The sequence below is a fragment of the Protomyctophum bolini genome (assembly GCF_963924005.1).
Source record: "Protomyctophum bolini genome assembly, chromosome: 22".
NCBI classification, from domain to species: Eukaryota; Metazoa; Chordata; class Actinopteri; order Myctophiformes; family Myctophidae; genus Protomyctophum; species Protomyctophum bolini.
In genome coordinates, this window is record NC_137883.1 from 12,982,552 (window position 1) to 13,002,768 (window position 20,217).

General features: G+C 40.8%; 1 protein-coding gene across 1 annotated transcript in view; it reads left to right on the forward strand.

Moving 5' to 3' along the window:
• The window catches only part of npr2 (natriuretic peptide receptor 2), an 82,506-nt gene that overhangs the window by 20,737 nt on the left and 41,552 nt on the right, over positions 1-20,217 (forward strand). The window contains exons 6-8 of the mRNA XM_080756690.1: positions 3,329-3,464; positions 7,631-7,715; positions 15,722-15,842. Of these exons, the coding sequence (XP_080612816.1) occupies positions 3,329-3,464; positions 7,631-7,715; positions 15,722-15,842 (342 nt within the window). The remainder of the gene's footprint in view (positions 1-3,328; positions 3,465-7,630; positions 7,716-15,721; positions 15,843-20,217) is intronic.

Genomic DNA, 20,217 nt, shown 5'->3' on the forward strand with positions numbered 1-20,217 from the left:
CTGTTGTTAGTGTTGTTATTGTTGTTTTTCTTATAATGATTATTATTATTATTGTTATTATTATTACATGCATTATTGTTCTGATGTGAGCTTGTTTGTAAATGAGTGAGTTTACAAAGAAGTTTATTGTTATTATTATTATTATTATGATTATTATTATTAGTATTGTTATTGTGATTATTACATGGATTATTGTTGTGATGTGAGCTTGTGGCTGACTGACTATCTAGAAAATGAAAACATGGCACTTCATTTAAAATAGGTTACAGACCCCTGTTATATGCGCTTGTTTTGGGATTATTTTTATAGACCTATTTACTTGTTTCTATGAGACATGGCAACAGCAGCGAAAGGCATCCACGTCTTTCTCTTGTGAAATGCTGAGATTAGAAACGACCATAATTATTTCATTTCTCAACCTTAAAAAATAAATAAAGACATCTCCATAATCCTTGGGAAGTGTGTGTAGCAAAAGTAGTCGGCATTGTCATGGTTGAAAGTATTCATGCAACACTGACGCTGTAAGCTGTGTGATGCTAACGCGCTAACACCGTTAGCATGGTCTGTGTTGGTGAAAGGGAAAAGGATAGATATGAAACTACTGGCCAAAATAAATGTCATAAAAAACACAACACCTAAAATCGGAATGTGATGGTGACCTATTGAGCACAAACAGACAATCATGATTTGCTTGCTGGACCTATAATTAATTTATGTGCATTACATTTCCACCTCGCACATATAAATCAAGCCACAGTGCAGTCAGAGAGTAGTTCACAGGTCACACACAGGAGCAGTGAAAGGGGGAGGGGACTTGGGATGGCAGTGTAGAGTAGGCACGACATTGAGAGGTAGAAACCATCCCGGTCGCGTGGTTGATGTAACGCGTGTGTCACTGTGAAGGACTGGCCCCATTAAGTGAACGTAGTTGGCGTAGTAGACGCCAACATGACGATTCTGACGTAGGCTGTTGAGGTTGAGCAAGAATAGCGTGTTTCAGAAAAGTAATATTTAAACAGTAAAGAAGACATTTTTGGCGAATGCAATGTAGTCTATGTCTTTTGTGGGAGTGTGCAGGTTTTATTTTGCATAGAGAGATGTGTGGTGGAAGTGTGGCTTGGTCGGAGATAGAGCACGAATGAACGGCCAGGTGCTCATGCACCCCTGTCTATTAGGGTAGCAGGATAATAAGGCATTTGAAATGTGTCTGCTCTGTGTTGTCTCGCATGGCCAGACAGCTTTGCATTTCGTTGGTGATGATAGGCCGCGTTATTAAGAGAATAATGAGGTGGTCCCACACACAATTTATTATTTCTTCTTTCTTTTTTTTAAGGGGGGGGGGGGGGCAGAAAAGGAAAATTTGAAGAACTTTTAATCACTGCATCAACAGTAATCAAACTATACACTATAAAAACTGCTCAAACATTTGCCAAATTGTCAAATAATATTAAGGATATAATCCTGATACCATAACTCGTTGAGTAAACTGTGATGGGAAAATATTAATGATGACCAAGGAGAACGATATGCCTCTCCCTGCAGTAGACTAATTCATTCCATATGCCTCCACTTTTTGTAATTACGGTAACAAGCATTTCCTCGAGATTCCTCACAGCATAGCGTTGTTGCTAGGCAGAAACCTTTTTTTATTCACTCTGTGTCAATGTAATCCTGGGCGCTGCACTCCTCAACCTAGGGATAGCAACAGACTGACCTCATGCTTCCTTCTATGCATGAGGAGTCCAAGCTGTTTTCTTTCACCTGACAGGGCGGAGTTTCCCCGGTTGGACGAAACCCGTTATTCCAACCAGTTCCTTTCCCCTCCATCAGGCGCCCCGGGTGGCCAGGGGGAGGCAGTACAGAGACCAGGATTACTGCATGTTTTTTGTGAGGGTACCTACCCTAGGGGACACAGGCCATATTTGTTCCTTTAATGAATGCCCTATTTCACAAGAGTGTCAAGCACTAAAGTAGTGATCTACAAGCTCACGTGATAGCCGCGGCAAATTTAACGCGTTATGAGCTTGTAGATTGACAATCGGAAACAATTTTTTGAAAGACGTGGAAATTGAAAAGTGGTTAAGTGTGTCTGTGGGTTTCATAAATATTCACAGAAAGAAAAGTATTAAGAAGACCTTGAGACTAAATAATTGGATCCATTGGAACACGGTTTGTTTTTTCCATTTCCTGAAAACTAATGCTTTTGGACATACTAGGTTTAGTCATGCAAATGTGTACAAATCTTTTAATATTTTTTTATAGCTCCCAATCTTTGCTTCTGGGGGGTCAAATTATTATTTAAGGGATATTCCGAGGTCCTGACTCTTGTAATGATAAGATGCATAAAAACCTCACATTTCCCTTGCAGTCGGATGGACATATTTGTGTGTATCTTGCACTCAGCAAATGCACTCTCCTGTGAACTGGCCCAGTGTTGTTCCTCTAAGCACTGATTGGATCACTAAAATCTAAGAAAGTGGGTGCTTGTAGATCGGCTGTTTTCCCGGGCAAACGTCTGATTTCTCTTTTGGGTCACAAGCTAAAAAGTTTGGGAACTACTGCTCTAAGGGCCCAAGAAGAAGAAGTGGGTTAGCTAGCTTGACTTGAGTTAGAATTTCATAGCAGTCCTCCTCTGGGACTGCCAGTCACTTCCTGGTCTCATTTCTCCCCGGCTTTTAATTGGCTGATTCATGTAGCCGATATTGACAAGAGTGTCCGGTGACCTGGTTGAAAATGGAAATAACCCACTTAAAACCCCTTATGGGTTGTGTGGGGTCCCTGAGGGCTGCATACTGGTTTTATTCTTTTTGCAGCGCTTGTCGCGATCTGCTATTTTCCTGCAAAAGCTTTCCCCACAATACGGATGCTGGGGTTTAAGTGGTGAAGCTAATTGCGGGCTTCAAATCAAAGACACAAGGCCATATTCACTTAGTATCCTGTTCTTCTCATATGATCGGCAACAGATGGGTATTCTTTTATCAAAATAAGAAACTCACCATCTGAAAGTGATCTACTACTAAATGTTCAATGTATCGTTTGGAGTTTTGACAATTTCACCTTTTCCCAAAGCAGTCTACGTATTTTCCTTCTATAAAGGAGTTGTAGAACTTGTAGTGTACACACACACACACACACACACACACACACACACACACACACCCCAATACATGAGGCTAGTCTATATAAATATTCAGGCAGGTGAATTCATTACTAAAATATCTAGGCTATTACCCCAATGTTCTCTGAGCCTGGATGTGTATCGATAACAGCTTCTCATGAGAACCGTGTGTGTGTGTGTGTGTGTGTGTGTGTGTGTGTGTGTGTGCAGCTCATCGCCTACTACAACGGAACCAACAAGGAGATCGTGTGGTCCCAGACAGAGAAGATCCAGTGGAGCAGTGGGCATCCACCTCTGGACAACCCTCCATGCGTCTTCTCCAGCGACGACCCCTCCTGCAACGACGGTACACGTTCCGTTTCTTCTCCAGAGACAACCTCTCATGCAACGACCGGAGGGCTGTCGCAACCATTTAATACACATCCATTGTGTGTTTTTGCATTAAGCATTGGAACGTTTTGAATATAAATTACATTTGCGTTTGCCGTTTAGGCTTCTTAATAAAAAAGTGCACAGGGCAGATATGACCAATAACTGAAATATACCAAGAAATTACTGGCACTTTTATACATTTTATACTTCAAAAACGTGACACGTTGTAAGCTCGTAGATCAGCTATTTCTGCTTTTTTATGTATGAACATCTTTCAACATGAAACATGATTATGACGAATGACTATTATGACAAAATAATTGCGATTATCTCAAATAATTGCTATTAGACAGTATTGTGTAATAATTGTGACTAGTTACAACCCTAAACAACGGTACATGTTCTGTTTCCGTGTCTCTCGTACATGCCGTAACATTTTAACACGAGGAAGTCGTCTGGGAACAATTACGACATTGAGAGCCAGAGAACTTCCCAATACATAACCACCACAGACTTCGTGTGTGTGTGTGTGTGTGTGTGTGTGTGTGTGTGTGTGTGTGTGTGTGTGTGTGTGTGTGTGTGTGTGTGTGTGTGTGTGTGTGTGTGTGTGTGTGTGTGTGTGTGTGTGTGTGTGTGTGTGTGTGTGTGTGTGTGTGTGTGTGTGTGTGTGTGTGTGTGTGTGTGTGTGTGTGTGTGTGTGTGCACGCGCGCGCGGTGGGGGACTAGTTTACAAGTCACCTTGTTTAAAAAACGCCCTGCAACAAGCCCGTTAGGGAGTGTATGGAACCAAATGGGTTCAGTGAGCTTAAGTCATACCAAACTGGGGGTCCTTGAAATAAAAATACGTTTGCGAAACGTATCTTGCTGTAGCTGCACAGTTGCAGCTGAATTCAGCCTGCTGTCAGATGTTTCACACCGGCTTAAAGTGAAACGAGGTTCAACAGAGGAGCGTACCGCTCACTGCAACTGATGTTTCCTCCATCATTTACAGTCTCGTAAATCAATTTAAACACGATAAGCAATAATGAATGTTATAATGTAGCAACGAAGGCGTTTTTTTCCCCCTCCGTCCACTAAAAATGCAATAACTGTCACGTTCACAGTAAAAGAGAATTACAGGGACGGAATGAAACGGACGATCAAATTAGCATGCGAAGGAATGAGCCAAATTCAGAATACCATCGCAATTACATGCTTTGGAATGGGAGATAACGAGTAGGACAATAAATCTCACTCTTTCTCCATAATCTGACTCCATCTGCAAATCATCTAGTGAGTTATGAGCAGTGGTGTAAAGTAGCCAAGTACATTTACTCAAGTACTGTACTGTATTTTTACTTTACCGGAGTATTTCCCATTTTCAGTACTTTTACTTCTACTCCAACTCCACTACACTATATTTATTTGAAAACTTTAGTTACTTTATACATTAATGATTATACACTTCAGCCCTATATACATTTCGATCATTTGAAAATAGCCAATCTACAAGCTCGATGCTTTGTGAGCATGTAGATCTGCTACAGTATTTTCAACAGATTTTTATACGTTTGAAAACTTGTGAAATGGGACATTCTGCATAATGCGTAATTTCTACTTTTGGTACTCTACTGTAAGTACATTTTGATACCAATACTTTTGTACAGTTACTCAAGTACATTTTGAATACGGGACTTTTACTTGTAACAGTATTTCTACATTGCAGTATTGATACTTTTACATAAGTAGGAAATGTAAGTACTTTTTCCACCACTGGTTATGAGTTGTGCGCGTCGTCGCGTGCTTCAGGCTGGCCAGGAAGTCAAGAATGAAATCACAATCTGAAAGATTTGAATTACCAAGCCCAGCAAATGTACAAGTACAGGAATTGTGGAAAGTATTTATACACATAATTTATAACCCATTTTGACTTGGTGCAACCTATACGTTGTTATACCTTTGAATCCGGGAGCTACCGCTGTGTCTCATTAGTTGTTGTTGTTGTTGTTGTTGTACATGTAGCAAAATAATTATTTTTAAATAAGAATTCTTGGTTTTCAGAAACCTTAGGGTAGGTTTTAGAAGGCGCATTGGCCTCCTCAGCAGGTCTAAATGGGGTAAGGTTAAAGGTATAAAAGTATGGGTAGTAAGTAACGGGTCTACGTGAATGGGATTCATTATATACTGTAAAACGTCTCTCTCTCGGACTGGGAAGTGTTATCTTTTATCAGCTGTAGCTTTTATCAAGTAGCTGTTACCCTTGAGCAGGCAATTCAAAGTGCTTAATAATACACAAAACATTCAGACAATTGAGACAGCACACAAACACATTATAAAAGGGCAAATTAGAATATTGTTCATATAAAACTGAATGAAATTAAAATGCACAATAAATGATTAAAAAAAAGTAAAAGGCAATGGCAAAAACAAAAAGGTTCTTAAAAAAGAACTGAGAGTTGTGTAGCAGACCTGCAGTTCTCTGGGAGTTTGTTCCAGATGTGTGGTGTGTGTGTGTCCATAAAAATGAAACGCTACCTCCCTGTTTAGTTCAGACTCTGGCTTCAAGAAAGCAGACCTGTCCCTGATGACCTGAGAGCGGTCTGGACGGTTCAGAATGTAAGCGGAAGATCAGACATGGATTTTGGCGCTAAACCATTCAATGCTTTAGAATCATTTTTTTCCGTTTTCTTTTTAACAGTTCACGCGTTCCCCGCTATTTAATCCAATATTCTACGTTGCCGTTTTATTACCTTTAGAGAATACGCTGAAGTATTTGCAGCTTTCAACCACGAAAAATGAACAACAATGCGAAACGAAACCACAGTGCACAGCATGTTGTAGTCTAAACAAATGGCCCGTCCACTTGCATTGGGCTCAATTTCCCAGAAGCCCTAGCAGCCCAGAGGATGACTTGATTTCCGGTTTCGTCATAACGCGACGGCCTCGTCACCAGGTCCGGGACAAATCTGTTGTTTCTTTTTAATTATTTTAAAACTGCAAATTACGCACAGTGGAACCCTGGATTAAACAATTTAAAGCCCTGAAAGTTTTAAAGTCAATTCTTTGACAGACAGTGAGGGTGTGTGGAATGATACGATCCGCTTACTCTGTGTTATTAACCACTTACTGTAAAACCCCGTGGTTTAGCGGAGTACCCCAGGGCTCTGTACTGGTATCTTTTCTGTCTTCTGTTAGTGTGGGGAAAACTGAAAATAGCCGATCGACAGTGGTGGAAAGTAACATTTACATGAGTACTTTACTACAGTATGTACCATTTTGAGGTACAGTATTTTGAGAGTATTTCCAATACTTCTACTCCACTACATCTCGGTTCCAAATATTGTACTTTTACTATATGTTTATTTGAAACTTGAGTTACTAGTTACTTTGTTGATTGATAATTATTACAAAATATACATTAACCACTTCAGCCCTATATACATTTTGGCCAGTTGAAAATAGCCGATCTACTATAGCTCGTCAGAGAAAGCAACGAAGGACAGACAAATATTCTTGTATTCTCTGGGCTTAGATTTGTAGTTCGTAGTTTGTAAGGTATAATCGATAGTTAATTCATGTATATTGTAAATGTGATGGTAATGAAAATGCTTACCAAAGTGCGTGGGGGAGAATGGTATTTGATTCGTATGCAAGTGGACACGATTCAGGAAATCGCACTACTGATACTGGCAACTGAGACTGAAGGATTTCACTGACGACATCTGTTAGGCATGCGCAGCAGTAATGCACAGTAACTAAGTACATTTACTTGAGTACTTTTATTTTATCTGTATCTGTACTTTACTTGAGTATTCATATTTTTGAATACATGACTTTCACTCCACCACATTTCAAAGATAAATATTGTACTTTTGACTAGATTTCTAGGAAGACTTATGTAAAATATAGCTAAAATAGTCTATATACAATTTACAATTTAGGCATTTAGCAGACTCTCTTAATCCAGAGCGATGCGTTGCTCACGATGCGTTGTGAGCTTGTAGATCTGCGGTTGTGACTATAGAGGGTATATTTGCACGTGACATCATCATCATACCCGGAAGTTATGCGGGAACGCCTACTGAGTGCATAACGACTTTAAGACACTCACTTTATGCACACGCTTTTGGACATGATGTTATTTCCCCGTTGGTCCTGCAGGTCAGCTGCCTCTCCTGGGGATCGTGGCTCTGGGATCGGGCTTGGCGCTCATCATCTTTGGAATCTCCAGTTTCCTCATTTACAGGTGAGTCTGTTCGGGTCCACACACACAAAGCCCAGCTTGAAACCACTTAAACCCTCTAGAAGACTTAGTAAACCCTAGAACACTAAACCCAGGTGATTTTCACCCAGACGATTATATTTTTGTAATTTTCATCACGTTGTTGATGTCTGAGGTGGGTGGGTCTTTCAGTACCTTCATGATGCTCAGTGACATCATAATGTTGATGTCTGAGGTGGGTGGGTCTTTCAGTACCTTCATGATGCTCAGTGACATCATAATGGTGCCTTCATGATGCTCAGTGACATCATAATGGTACCTTCATGATGCTCAGTGACATCATAATGTTGATGTCTGAGGTGGGTGGGTCTTTCAGTACCTTCATGATGCTCAGTGACATCATAATGTTGATGTCTGAGGTGGGTGGGTCTTTCAGTACCTTCATGATGCTCAGTGACATCATAATGTTGATGTCTGAGGTGGGTGGGTCTTTCAGTACCTTCATGATGCTCAGTGACATCATACAGTAGAAGGTAGGTTTGTTTCCCTGACCCACATCCCTGGTTTTATCTACAGGCAGGTGTTTAGTATTAGTGTCATAGAGAAAAATCCCATACACCCACAATGCATTTTTATTTTTATTTTTTTCACTGGACCATTCTCACATATCCCAGGAATGGATATGTGAATGGATATGACTGGGATATTTTTTTGTGAAAACTCATGATGAAATATTAAAGAAGAGTACCTCAAGTTGCCATGTATTGCTGTACTTCAATATAATTTTATGATAATTTTCTTTTATGGAATATCTTACATTGGGTAAAATATTCCCGTGTTTAGTGATGGTGTGACAAACTCTGGCTCTGGACTTGGACCGCTTTTTTCCTGTCTACACCAGAGAGGGAGCTAGAGAGAGAGAGAGAGAGAGAGCCAGAGAGGGGCTTTTAAGTAAAAATACCCCAACATTGTACTTTAACAGTACTTTCGTAAATGTACCTTCCACCACTGCAGGTGATGTCTTTAAAACGGTGGAGAACTGTGTCAGTTGCCAAGTGAACTCGGATACTGGCCCAGCAACTGAATACTTGAACGGTTATGCTTGTTTAATGACCGTGAGTGTGTGTTCTGTTAACCACTTCAAACCCTCTGTATAGTAGGCATGTAACGACTCACTAGTACACCGTCTCACCATACCATACGATGTTTTGTCTGTCTGTCTGTCTGTATGCCCATCCATTCCTCTGTCCGATATCTCAAAAACAATTGGTTGGAGTAAATGGAAAATGGTTCATTAGATAGCACTTTTATCCAAAGCACTTTACATTTACAGTGCAATACATTTCATCCATTCGTGCGCGCATGCACGCACGCGAACACACGCGAACACACACACACACACACACACACACACACACACACACACACACACACACCAATGGCAGAGGACAGCATGTAATTTACCGACCTGCTAATCGGGAGCAGTTAGGGGGTCAGTGACACGATGACACTTTGACATTAACCCGGGGGGGTTAGAACCATAGACCGTAGAAAGGCGCTGCGTAGCTCAAACACATGCTTTCTGTGGACAAAATAATAGTAGTAAATGACAAATGTTCAGATAGTAAATAGCAAATTATGTTCAGTAAATGGCAAATGTTCAGTTTTTATTCAGTTTTGTTACAGAGTGTAGTGGATAGGATTGGAGATATCTCTAAATCTAATGAGTGGACTGCCATGAAACTTGCCATGAGTGGACTGGCATGAAACTTGCCATGAAGTGGACTGCCATGATTGCACTACCAGTGCAATCATGCTTCCTTGAGAATAAAGTCTACTGATTTGACGGTCTCATGGTCTTATATCTAGCGCCACCCTTAGGCCAAAATGCACTGCCTACTTTATTTTAATTCACTTTACAATCTTTTGCTGCCGTTTGCTAAATGTGTTGATCCTTCAGTGAATGTTCAATATGTGTTGATCCTTCAGTGAATGTTCAATAAACAGTATGGCCCTCTCTCTCCACTCACAAACCACTCTGATCCGTATAGCTAGCACATGGGTTCTCAAAGTGCGGCCCCTCTGGATTCCTTGAGGGGGTTCCAAATGGACCCTTACAGGTCCATTTGTCCACTTTCAGAATTTAAAAAACCACTGATCAGTAGCAGTAATTATGAGGTCTTATAATGATGTTATTCAGTTGAAGTTCTCTGCTGTAGATCTCCATAGACACTCTGTCAACTATTTACTAAAAAGAACGGACTGTTCTTGGCTTTCATTTCTAAAAGCTTCAAATTACATTTTGATAAATGGCACAGATTATGTATTTGTGTTAAATATATTGAGTATGTTCAGTCTTAATTATACAAATAGTTAATCACGAGCACCCCGACCTTCTTAGCTACTGAACGGCTTTCATATTAATGTGTTTGACGCAGAGGGCAAATCCTGCATGTAATATCTAAAATTAATGTTTTCCTCAGTTAGTATTCTCTTGGAGGCAACATTTAAATCAATAAAATAACGAATGCAAAACTAACAACACAAAACAAACATGTTTCGCCATTTATGTAGCGATTTGGAGGCAGACATATTTTGCATGTGCATTTTGTTTTCTTCATAATTCATTCTTGCCACAAAAGATACATTTTTGGAAAAGATTAACACATGAAGATGTCAACCCAATCCGAATGGATTTTAATCAGAGGAATAACTGAAGACAGATGGAGGAGTTGCATGCCAACCTGAGGTAAATCCACTAAACCTTGCATTCAGTGTTTTCAAATCCAATTTCAAACTCAAATAAGCATAAGTTAGTTTAAATAACTGACGCGCGGTCTCACTTCTAACACCGTTCACGCTGCATGTTCTGTTCTGGTTCACAGGAGAAAGGCAAGGAGCTACACCATGGCCAGAGGTACCATCCTAACTAGCTAGTCTGCCTCAGCCCTTGTTTGGTAAGTGTTAAGTATAACATTCATCTGCAAGCCGGAGACCTTTTCAGCGTTCTTTAGCCTGCAACCGAAATGCAATGGCTGTTTTATACTTGGTCGTGTACGCTGTGCCGCGCACCAAAAATAGCCGATCTAAGCTCAGAAGGTGAGCATGTAGATCAGCTATTTCCGGTGTGACACTGCATATAAATCAACCGTAACATTTTAGTCCCTTCCCGGTACCCAGGCTCATGAAAACACTTGTCTTGTGGGAACCCGCCATAAATGCCTGGGATCCATTTTGGGCCCTGGTGACCTCTCAGGGTTAGGTTAACAGGCTCTGCTAATGTGTCTTGCGTGTTTACAAACATTACAAATGTTAGCAGAGGAGACCTCTCTGTGCTGCTGTTGGAGCAAAACTTTGTAACTGTATCTTCTTGACATTATAAAAAAAAAAGATCACATTGGTTTTGTTTTCATAGGATTGTGAAATAACTTCAGAGGTCCTAATCAGTTTATTTTTGTTTCTTTTGTCTATAAATGGTCATTTTAAGTTAAAGCAAAAACATTAAAAAATCTTCCAAATTGGAGGTACGAGGTTATCTTTTTCTGTGACAGTGTTTTCTTTTGGAGTGTGTTTTGTTAAGTAGCTAAAGCTAATATATATCCCTTTCTGTCTTACCAGACTAATAAATGGAGTCGCTGACGGACAATGGCGGAAGACAGAGCTACACCACACAAGTCACACTGTTGACAGACCTCTATACTTAGCACTAGAGCTGTAATGAATGTATGGTAACACTTAACTGAAAGGGCTGGTCTATTAGGCATTGTAATAACACAAATATTGCATTATAATGCACTTATAAGGCTTAATGACACATATTTATAATCACTTATAACTTATAACAAGGATTATGAAGTAGTACACGTGCTGGTCACAACGCATTATGAGCTCATGCAGTGGAACAGTACATTACAACTGCCATAACTTTGTCAGTTATTTGTCTTTGTTATAAGTTGTTGTGAATAATTATAAACATTTATAGTGTGTACATAAGTGTTATGAAACCTATTAAGTGCATTACATTATAAATGTGATTACAATGCATTATAGACCTTTATGTATAGTGTTACCGAAAGTTTAGCATTATGGACATTCTAAACGATAACGGTCCGCTAACCAGGTGATATTAGCAGCAACATGAATCAAGTTGTTATTATGGAAAAGGGTAGGGCTACTGTATGTGTGTGGGGACATATTAGTGCATCACTGGACTGAAAAGTTAGGATAATGTGCTGCAATTGAGCTAAACTACTGCAATTGTAAAAGTGTGTGCAATTTAAAATTCCTGGGGAGAGTATGTAATTCAATAAAAGGCTATTTGGAATGTCTGCTTCTTGCTGCATCTAAGTGTGTCTTTTTTTTGTTTGTTTTAGTTTATTTTCATTTTTCATTTCATTTTCATGTCCACAAGCTATTGGCTAGTTTTATGGCAAAGAGATTTGAGTGTCGATGGTGGGGGGGTGGGAGTCCAGAGCTGATGGGTTATATGCACACACCATTTTAGAAAGAACTTGGGCCCCAATCCCTACTTCCTTCACAGGTGTTACCGATGATACTAATGAAGGCTCTGTTCCATTCTGATCAAACAGAGTCAGGTTGTGCATGTTGGCTCACTGGAAACACTCTGCTACACCAGTGGGTCTCAAAGTGTCCTTGAGTGGGTTCCAAATGGCCCTGTACGGGTGTTTAACTCTGAGAGTGTACAAATGGAACCACATGGACCCGTAAGGGTCCGTTTGGTTCCATTCGTACACTCAGAGTTATGGGGGTCCTCGTGTTAGTTATGGGGGGTCCTCTGCAGTCTGCACACTAAATGGAACAGATCCTTAATTAGTATCATCTGTAACACCTGTGTAGGAAGTAGGAAGAGTTATTCCGTGTGCATAAAGCCCATTCCAGTTGGTCCAGTTCACTATAACGTCCACAGGGTTTAGGATGGTGGTCAAGCCTTACTTATAATGAAGAGTGACTGTGTGGATTGGGAGTCTAGAGGTCTGCTTCCCATCGCTGGTACAGTGAGGTGCAGTGGTGCATTGTACTCAAGTACTGTAAGTTTAAGTACAATTTTGAGATATTTGTACTTTTCTTGAGTATTTCAAATTTCCAATACTTTTACTTCTACTCCACTACATCTCAGAGTCAAATATTGCACTTTTACTCCACTACAGTTATTTGAAAACTTTAGTTACTAGCTACTTTGTAGATTTTGATTATTATTACAAAACATACATTAATTAAGAACTTCGCCTATATATATTTAAAAAATAGCCGATCCACAAGCTCACAATGAAGATCTGCTGTTTTAAAAAATTGTTTATACATTTGAAAACTTGAAATGGAATGTCCCATTTCAAGTATGAGCACAATGATGTATAATGAGTACTTTTACTTTTGGTACTTCAAGTACATTTTGATGGCAATGTTCTTGTAATGATTTTTAGTAAATTTTGATTACAGGACTTTTACTTGTAACAGAGTATTTCTGCATGGCAGTGTACTTCAAGTACATTTTGATGGCAATGTTCTTGTAATGATTTTTTGGTAAATTTTGATTACAGGACTTTTACTTGTAAAAGAGTATTTCTGAATGGCAGTATTGATACTTTGAATTAAGTAATGAAGTAAGAACTTTCCCACCACTGTGAGGTGTAAACCGGGCCGTAGTGTGTGAGGGTACACTGAGCAGAGAGAGAGGTAGGCTCTGTTGTTTTAATGGAGGGGTTGGTCCAACCAGAGGTATTCACATATGGGATTTATGAAACAATAGCCCTAGTGTGGAGCCCCACACTTTAACTCCTCTGCAGGCTGCCAGGCCTCTCTAAACAAGGGTCTTTAAATAGCAAAATACCTTTTTTCTTTCGTGGAGGGAGGAGAGAAGGGGGAGGGGTACTGGTGGCTTAATGGTGTTTCCTGCCTGCTCATATAGGTTAGCTACAAGCAGTGTTTCCCAAATAATCGGTCGGGGACCCACTTTTTGAGCCACGGAGCGAGTCGCGAGTAAATATCCGATCTTTCACTATTACATAAATAGTGCTTAAGTGGTTCTTTCATAGTGTATTTTTGTACTTCTGACTTCTGTGCACCGACTTCATCTTTGGTTCTCTGCCGAAACGAAGTTAGCCAACCAACAGACTAGTCTACATGTGCCACTCCCCCATGATGATGTGACATTTCCATTCTATAGTGGAGCGCATCCAGAAACACAACAAGCCCCGACGCCAAAACCAGGATTATTCAGAGACCCTGCGATAGTTTTCAGACTAAAAAGGAAAAACAAAGCGAGAAAGAAGTTGCTTCTGGGGCCAACTAGGGTGGTTGGGCTGAAGGGCGAAGCGCAGCGATAATGCAAACGCTGCAATAAGTTCCCCAAGTCTGGAAGTGTTTTACACCTTTCAGAAGGATTGGAATGTGTGGGCTCTGCTGTTTTTTCATTAAAAGAAAAGCAAAAAAAGGTAACCTGTTTCAACTCCAAAGTGACCCCCTCAAAATGTCTCACTTTTCCCCAAACTTTTGACCATGCTCGAAAAGATGCCACGGTTCAATTCTTAGAAGCCGTTTTGCTGTAAATTGGCGAATGACGTGAAACAATGGCCCCTCTTGAGAGCACTGCCAGATGTGTTAATTCACTAGGAAGAGCTTTCTTCTTTTTTTGCTTCGTGTCTGCCAATTTAGTCTGGCTGTTTTAAAAATAACGTTAAAAAACATGTCAGAGCTGTCGCCGACATACATATTCTAACCTGACTTATTAAACCTGGCTGTTACATTCTGGTATGCACTGTAGGTATTTGTTTTTAAGCGCTCGTTTGAAGAGGCCCATTCTTCAGTACAGTATTATGTCAATATCAATCTTCAGGCTAATAGTTGAACCACTGTTCATTAAATATAGCACGCAGATGAGTTACAGATACAGTACTTACTGTAAGAACCCTCTAACCACTGGTGTTCCTGGATGTCAAAATAATTGTATTGATTGATATAAAAGTTTTTATTGACGGAGCGTATATCGTCTGTCGGGTGGAAACCAGAAGTCCAAAACTGTTACTGTACTTTTGATTGATGGCAGATCTGCAAGCTCAAAACGTGTCGCTTTGCGCCACTTTTCGAGACGCTTTTCTGCTACTGTTAGACGATGCTTTTGTGTGACGCTGTAGTGTTATCAAGAAGGACGTTAACCCATTCTGACCTGAGATCAGATTCATACGAGGTTTTCCACTGGACAACACACTGGTCTGATGAACCCATTCTGACCTGAGATCAGATTCTAAAAATGTCAGTCGCTCTTCGATTTTTCAAAAAATAGCAGACCTACAAGCTCGTATCGCGCCACTCGGTGGCGCGATATGAGCTTGTAGATCTGCTATTTTTCAATAGCTAAAGCATAACATGATGCCAACACCAAAATGGGTGCCCGGTCAGAATGGGTTAATGTACGGAAAAAACAAACGCAAGAAGTTGGAATATAGCGAGAGGAGGTTTCTGTCCAACAGCAATGATATACATGACAATATATCAGAGGTTAAAACACCATTGGTCCATCAGTTTGCGAGATGATCTCCGGACACACAAACAGACACGAACAGACCCTCTTATAGGCCGCTACAGTAAGCTAGACTGCCGCAGAGCAACGCTGTAAAAAGTTACAAAGTGACAGAATGCAAATATAGCAACTGAGATTCAAACTGGTAGGCATGAATTGTCTGAAACCAGTGGTTCTCAAACTAGGGACTAGGGACGGTTCAGGGGGATCCCCAGCTAAATGATTTATAGTTAGGAACCAAATGGAACCTTATGGGACTGTAACTCCTTGAGAGAATGTGCAAATGGAACCAAATGGACCCATACGGCTCCATCTGGTCACTCTCAGAGTTATGGGGGTCCGTGACTCTACTGCATTCCAACCACTCGTCCTAAAAACCATGAAAAATGTGCCCTTAACCAAGGCATCAGTTTTTGTGCTTGTTTGTTGTGTTTTGTTTCATATTTCTGTGCTGTCCGTCTGTGGATTTGACTGATTGCTTTTCCTTCTGCAGGAAACTGAAACTGGAGAAAGAGCTGGCTGGAATGCTGTGGAGGATCCGATGGGAGGATCTTCAGTTCGAGAGCCCCAACAAGTACTACAAAAAGGCCGGCAGTCGGCTGACCCTCTCCCAGGTACTGTTATACTGTAGTTACTGTATAGTCTGACCCTCTCCCAGGTACTGTTATACTGTAGTTACTGTATAGTCTGACCCTCTCCCAGGTACTGTTATACTGTAGTTACTGTAGTCTGACCCTCTCCCAGGTACTGTTATACTGTAGTTACTGTAGTCTGACCCTCTCCCAGGTACTGTTATACTGTAGTTACTGTATAGTCTGACCCTCTCCCAGGTACTGTTTTACTGTAGTTACTGTAGTCTGACCCTCTCCCAGGTACTGTTTTACTGTAGTTACTGTAGTCTGACCCTCTCCCAGGTACTGTTATACTGTAGTTACTGTAGGGCTGACCCTCTCCCAGGTACTGTTATACTGTAGTTACTGTAGTCTGACCCTCTCCCAGGTACTGTTATACTGTAGTTACTGTAGGGCTGACCCTCTCCCAGGTACTGTTTTACTGTAGTTACTGTAGGTCTGACCCTCTCCCAGGTACTGTTATACTGTAGTTACTGTATAGTCTGACCCTCTCCCAGGTACTGTTATACTGTAGTTACTGTAGGGCTGACCCTCTCCCAGGTACTGTTATACTGTAGTTACTGTAGTCTGACCCTCTCCCAGGTACTGTTATACTGTAGTTACTGTAGGGCTGACCCTCTCCCAGGTACTGTTTTACTGTAGTTACTGTAGTCTGACCCTCTCCCAGGTACTGTTATACTGTAGTTACTGTATAGTCTGACCCTCTCCCAGGTACTGTTATACTGTAGTTACTGTATAGTCTGACCCTCTCCCAGTTACTGTTATACTGTAGTTACTGTAGGGCTGACCCTCTCCCAGGTACTGTTATACTGTAGTTACTGTAGGGCTGACCCTCTCCCAGGTACTGTTATACTGTAGTTACTGTAGTCTGACCCTCTCCCAGGTACTGTTATACTGTAGTTACTGTATAGTCTGACCCTCTCCCAGGTACTGTTATACTGTAGTTACTGTAGGGCTGACCCTCTCCCAGGTACTGTTATACTGTAGTTACTGTAGTCTGACCCTCTCCCAGGTACTGTTATACTGTAGTTACTGTAGTCTGACCCTCTCCCAGGTACTGTTATACTGTAGTTACTGTAGGGCTGACCCTCTCCCAGGTACTGTTATACTGTAGTTACTGTAGTCTTCTGGCCTAATCTCATTTAGGCTTCATTTATACTTAACCACTTACACCCCATATGGTTTCCCATGGAGTCCCTCTGGGCGCTATAGTAGTGTCTTGTCTTTTTTCTGTTATTGTGGGGAAAGGTTTAGCTGAAAATAGCAGATCGACAAGCAATGCGACGCGCTGCTATTCCCGCTTTCCCAACAACACGGACGCTGGGCTTTAATTTGTTCATCTATAACTAATTGATACACGCTGTTAGATTAAATATCAGTTCATTTCAACATAATATTGTAGGGACTAAATTACACTTTAGTTTAGCATTTTAAAGTTTATTTAATTTGGTTGTTATGTTAGCATTTGTGTGTGTTCAGGGTTTAAGAAAAGGCATCTAAATTTCTATTAGAAACACTAAATGTTACGGCTCCATTTTGATTACTGGTCAGTGGTCATTCAGAGTGATCTCATGATGTGTTGGCAGCCCACGGACGTTTCTACACAATTCTGAGCTTAATATCGCCTTTTTTCCACAGTAGTGCTGGCAAAGCCTCAAGCTTGCGATTAAGAAGCTGTTGTTTTTCTGGCAGTTTGCGATGCCATCTCTGCCAGTGGGAAAGACTGGGTACTGGGTAAAGACTCTCATTGCAGTGCCAGTACCATGGGTCCCATTCATACTCAAGTACCAGGAGTACTGTATCTGTGTTTCTGGTTCCTCCTGTGATGCGATTGATTGATTGAGTGATCATTGATCATTAATTGTTGAAAGACTTCCCAGTGGTCTGTGGAAGGTGACTGTCTTTGTGGTGGGACTCGAGTCACATATTATGATGTGATTGTTAGTATAAGCCACAGTCTGGCAGTGATCCCTAAATATACCCCATCACTTTCTAAAAGTATCAAGTTCTGTTGTTCCAGGACTAATGCTTCTCACACACACGCACGCACGCACGTACACACGCACACTCACTGAGTTTGTATTACTAGACTTGTGAGCATAATTTTAGGACGGGGCTGTTTTATATAATTATTTTTTAACTCTAACCCTAAAGCCTCAATTGTACTTAGTTGTGGTGTTGCGCACCGATGATGATAGCTGATCTTCAAGCCCACTTGCAGATGAGCTACTAGCTAGGTATAAATCAGGCATAACTCCCAGCTGTAACCCCAAAATATATCTAACCTCTTAAATAATATCTAATCCTAACCCCAAGCCTATGTCTATCGCTCACATTCTACCATACCTGTGGGGATATTTGGCCCTCACAAGTATAGCCTAGTAACTTTATGCACGCACGCATGCACACAGACACACGTGCGTGCGCGCACACACACACACACACACACACACACACACACACACACACACACACACACACACACACACACACACACACACACACACACACACACACACACACACACACACACACACACACAGAGAGAGAGCCAGTGCACATGTGCAAGCATTCATGCATGCACACACGTGCAAGCGTTCATGGCAGCACATGCGCACACCTTTTTCATTACTGGTTTTCAGCCCAGTTCCTGCATGATAACACTGTGGAAAACACGGTCCTTCTCCAGGCCCTGTATGTAGTTTCCAGCCTGCCATGTGTTGGCAGTATCTGCAGGAGTGTTCATTTCGTCAACTAAAACTAAATAAAGTAAGTCTTATTTAGGCAAAACCTAAATAAGAAATGAGCTATGATGACTAAAACTATGGCAAAACAATTTTTGATTAGCATTTTTCACTGGCAAAAACGAAATAAAAACAAACTGACTAAAACTATGACGAGAAATCGACTGGCAAAAACAAAATAAAAACTAAGCAATGATGACTTAAACTTTGACTAAATATATATTGACAATTTCGTCAACAAATGTTAGGCAGGGACTAGTGGAGAAATCACGCTCTACACTGATTCATATTTATATACGCAGTATTCTATGAACTAATCATGTTCGTGGCCACGGACAGTCGGACACCCATCTGAAAATATTATGTGCCAGCCTGCCAGGGACCCCCGAAGAGAAGATTTGTGGAAAAGACAATCGGAATTATTCAAAAATGTAAACACGTTTTGATATTTTTCAAAAATCGTCAAATAAAATCTTCCTATGCACAAGTGCATAGGAAATCTTGGAGCGCAGCTCCCATTGGTCAGCATTAAAAAAAGGGAGGGACAGGTGAGAAAAGAAACACAGAGCATACAATCCTAGAATAAATAAGTGCTTCATAATCTACCTAGAAACATTACATATTCAGTTAATCTATTATGATGGAATAAATAAGTACAGTGCTTCATAATCTGCCTAAGATGCACAAGCTTGCAGAGCTGTGAGCTTGTGCATCTGATATGGTTGAATAGCCAACGTATAAATGCATAAAGTCCCCACCAAGGACCTCTGGGTCCCCGGGACCCCACTTTGACAACCAGTGAACTACTGACCCTCCCTCTGCATGCAGTGGGCGCGCTCCATTTCTATTCACACTGTGCCCTGCAGACGTCTGTCCAAGGTTTGGAGTTTAACAATATATGGAAAGAAGACATTTTCTCAAACGTAGGTGGAAATAAATACAAGCCAGCCCGCCGCCCACGAATGAAGCTCATCCTCGCTGTGTCTGGCAGAAACCTTGTATCTCCATATTTCATATTTTGTATACAGTATATCCATCATTTGTTTTCTTTATTCTTTTTTTATCATAAATTAATTTCATTAATCACTTGAAAAATGGACCCGAGTTACATCTGCACTTGGTCTGCTGTTGTCCCCCGTATAGGGGAGCTGGGGTTCAAGTAGTTAATTAACGCTGTCGTGCAAAAGTAGGGACAACAGTCACAGCATTAATGGTGGGTAGGAAAATCATTAAGGAATGGAAGTCTGAGGATTTGCCTCCAGCACATGTATGGTTCACTCAGCTTGGTATTGTTGTGGCTGCTTTGGAGAGGTTATCCTTTAAGATGAATAATCAGTTGGATAAATATGATTCAAAGTGGAATGTGTTCCTCAGTCATGTTGCAGGTCCTTGATGTGATCCATGGTCGGGCAATGCCTGTACTGTATTGTACTGTATTATACATATGATACGGTTGATGATGTTGCGTGTTTGGCCATGTAAACTAATTTAAACTTTTAATTTGATTTATTTGTATTTGTATTAAAACAACAGTCGATCGATCGCCTCACAACGGATCGCGTTGCAATGTGTTTTGAGCTTGTAGATCGGCAATTTTGAAAGTTCCCTAAAAT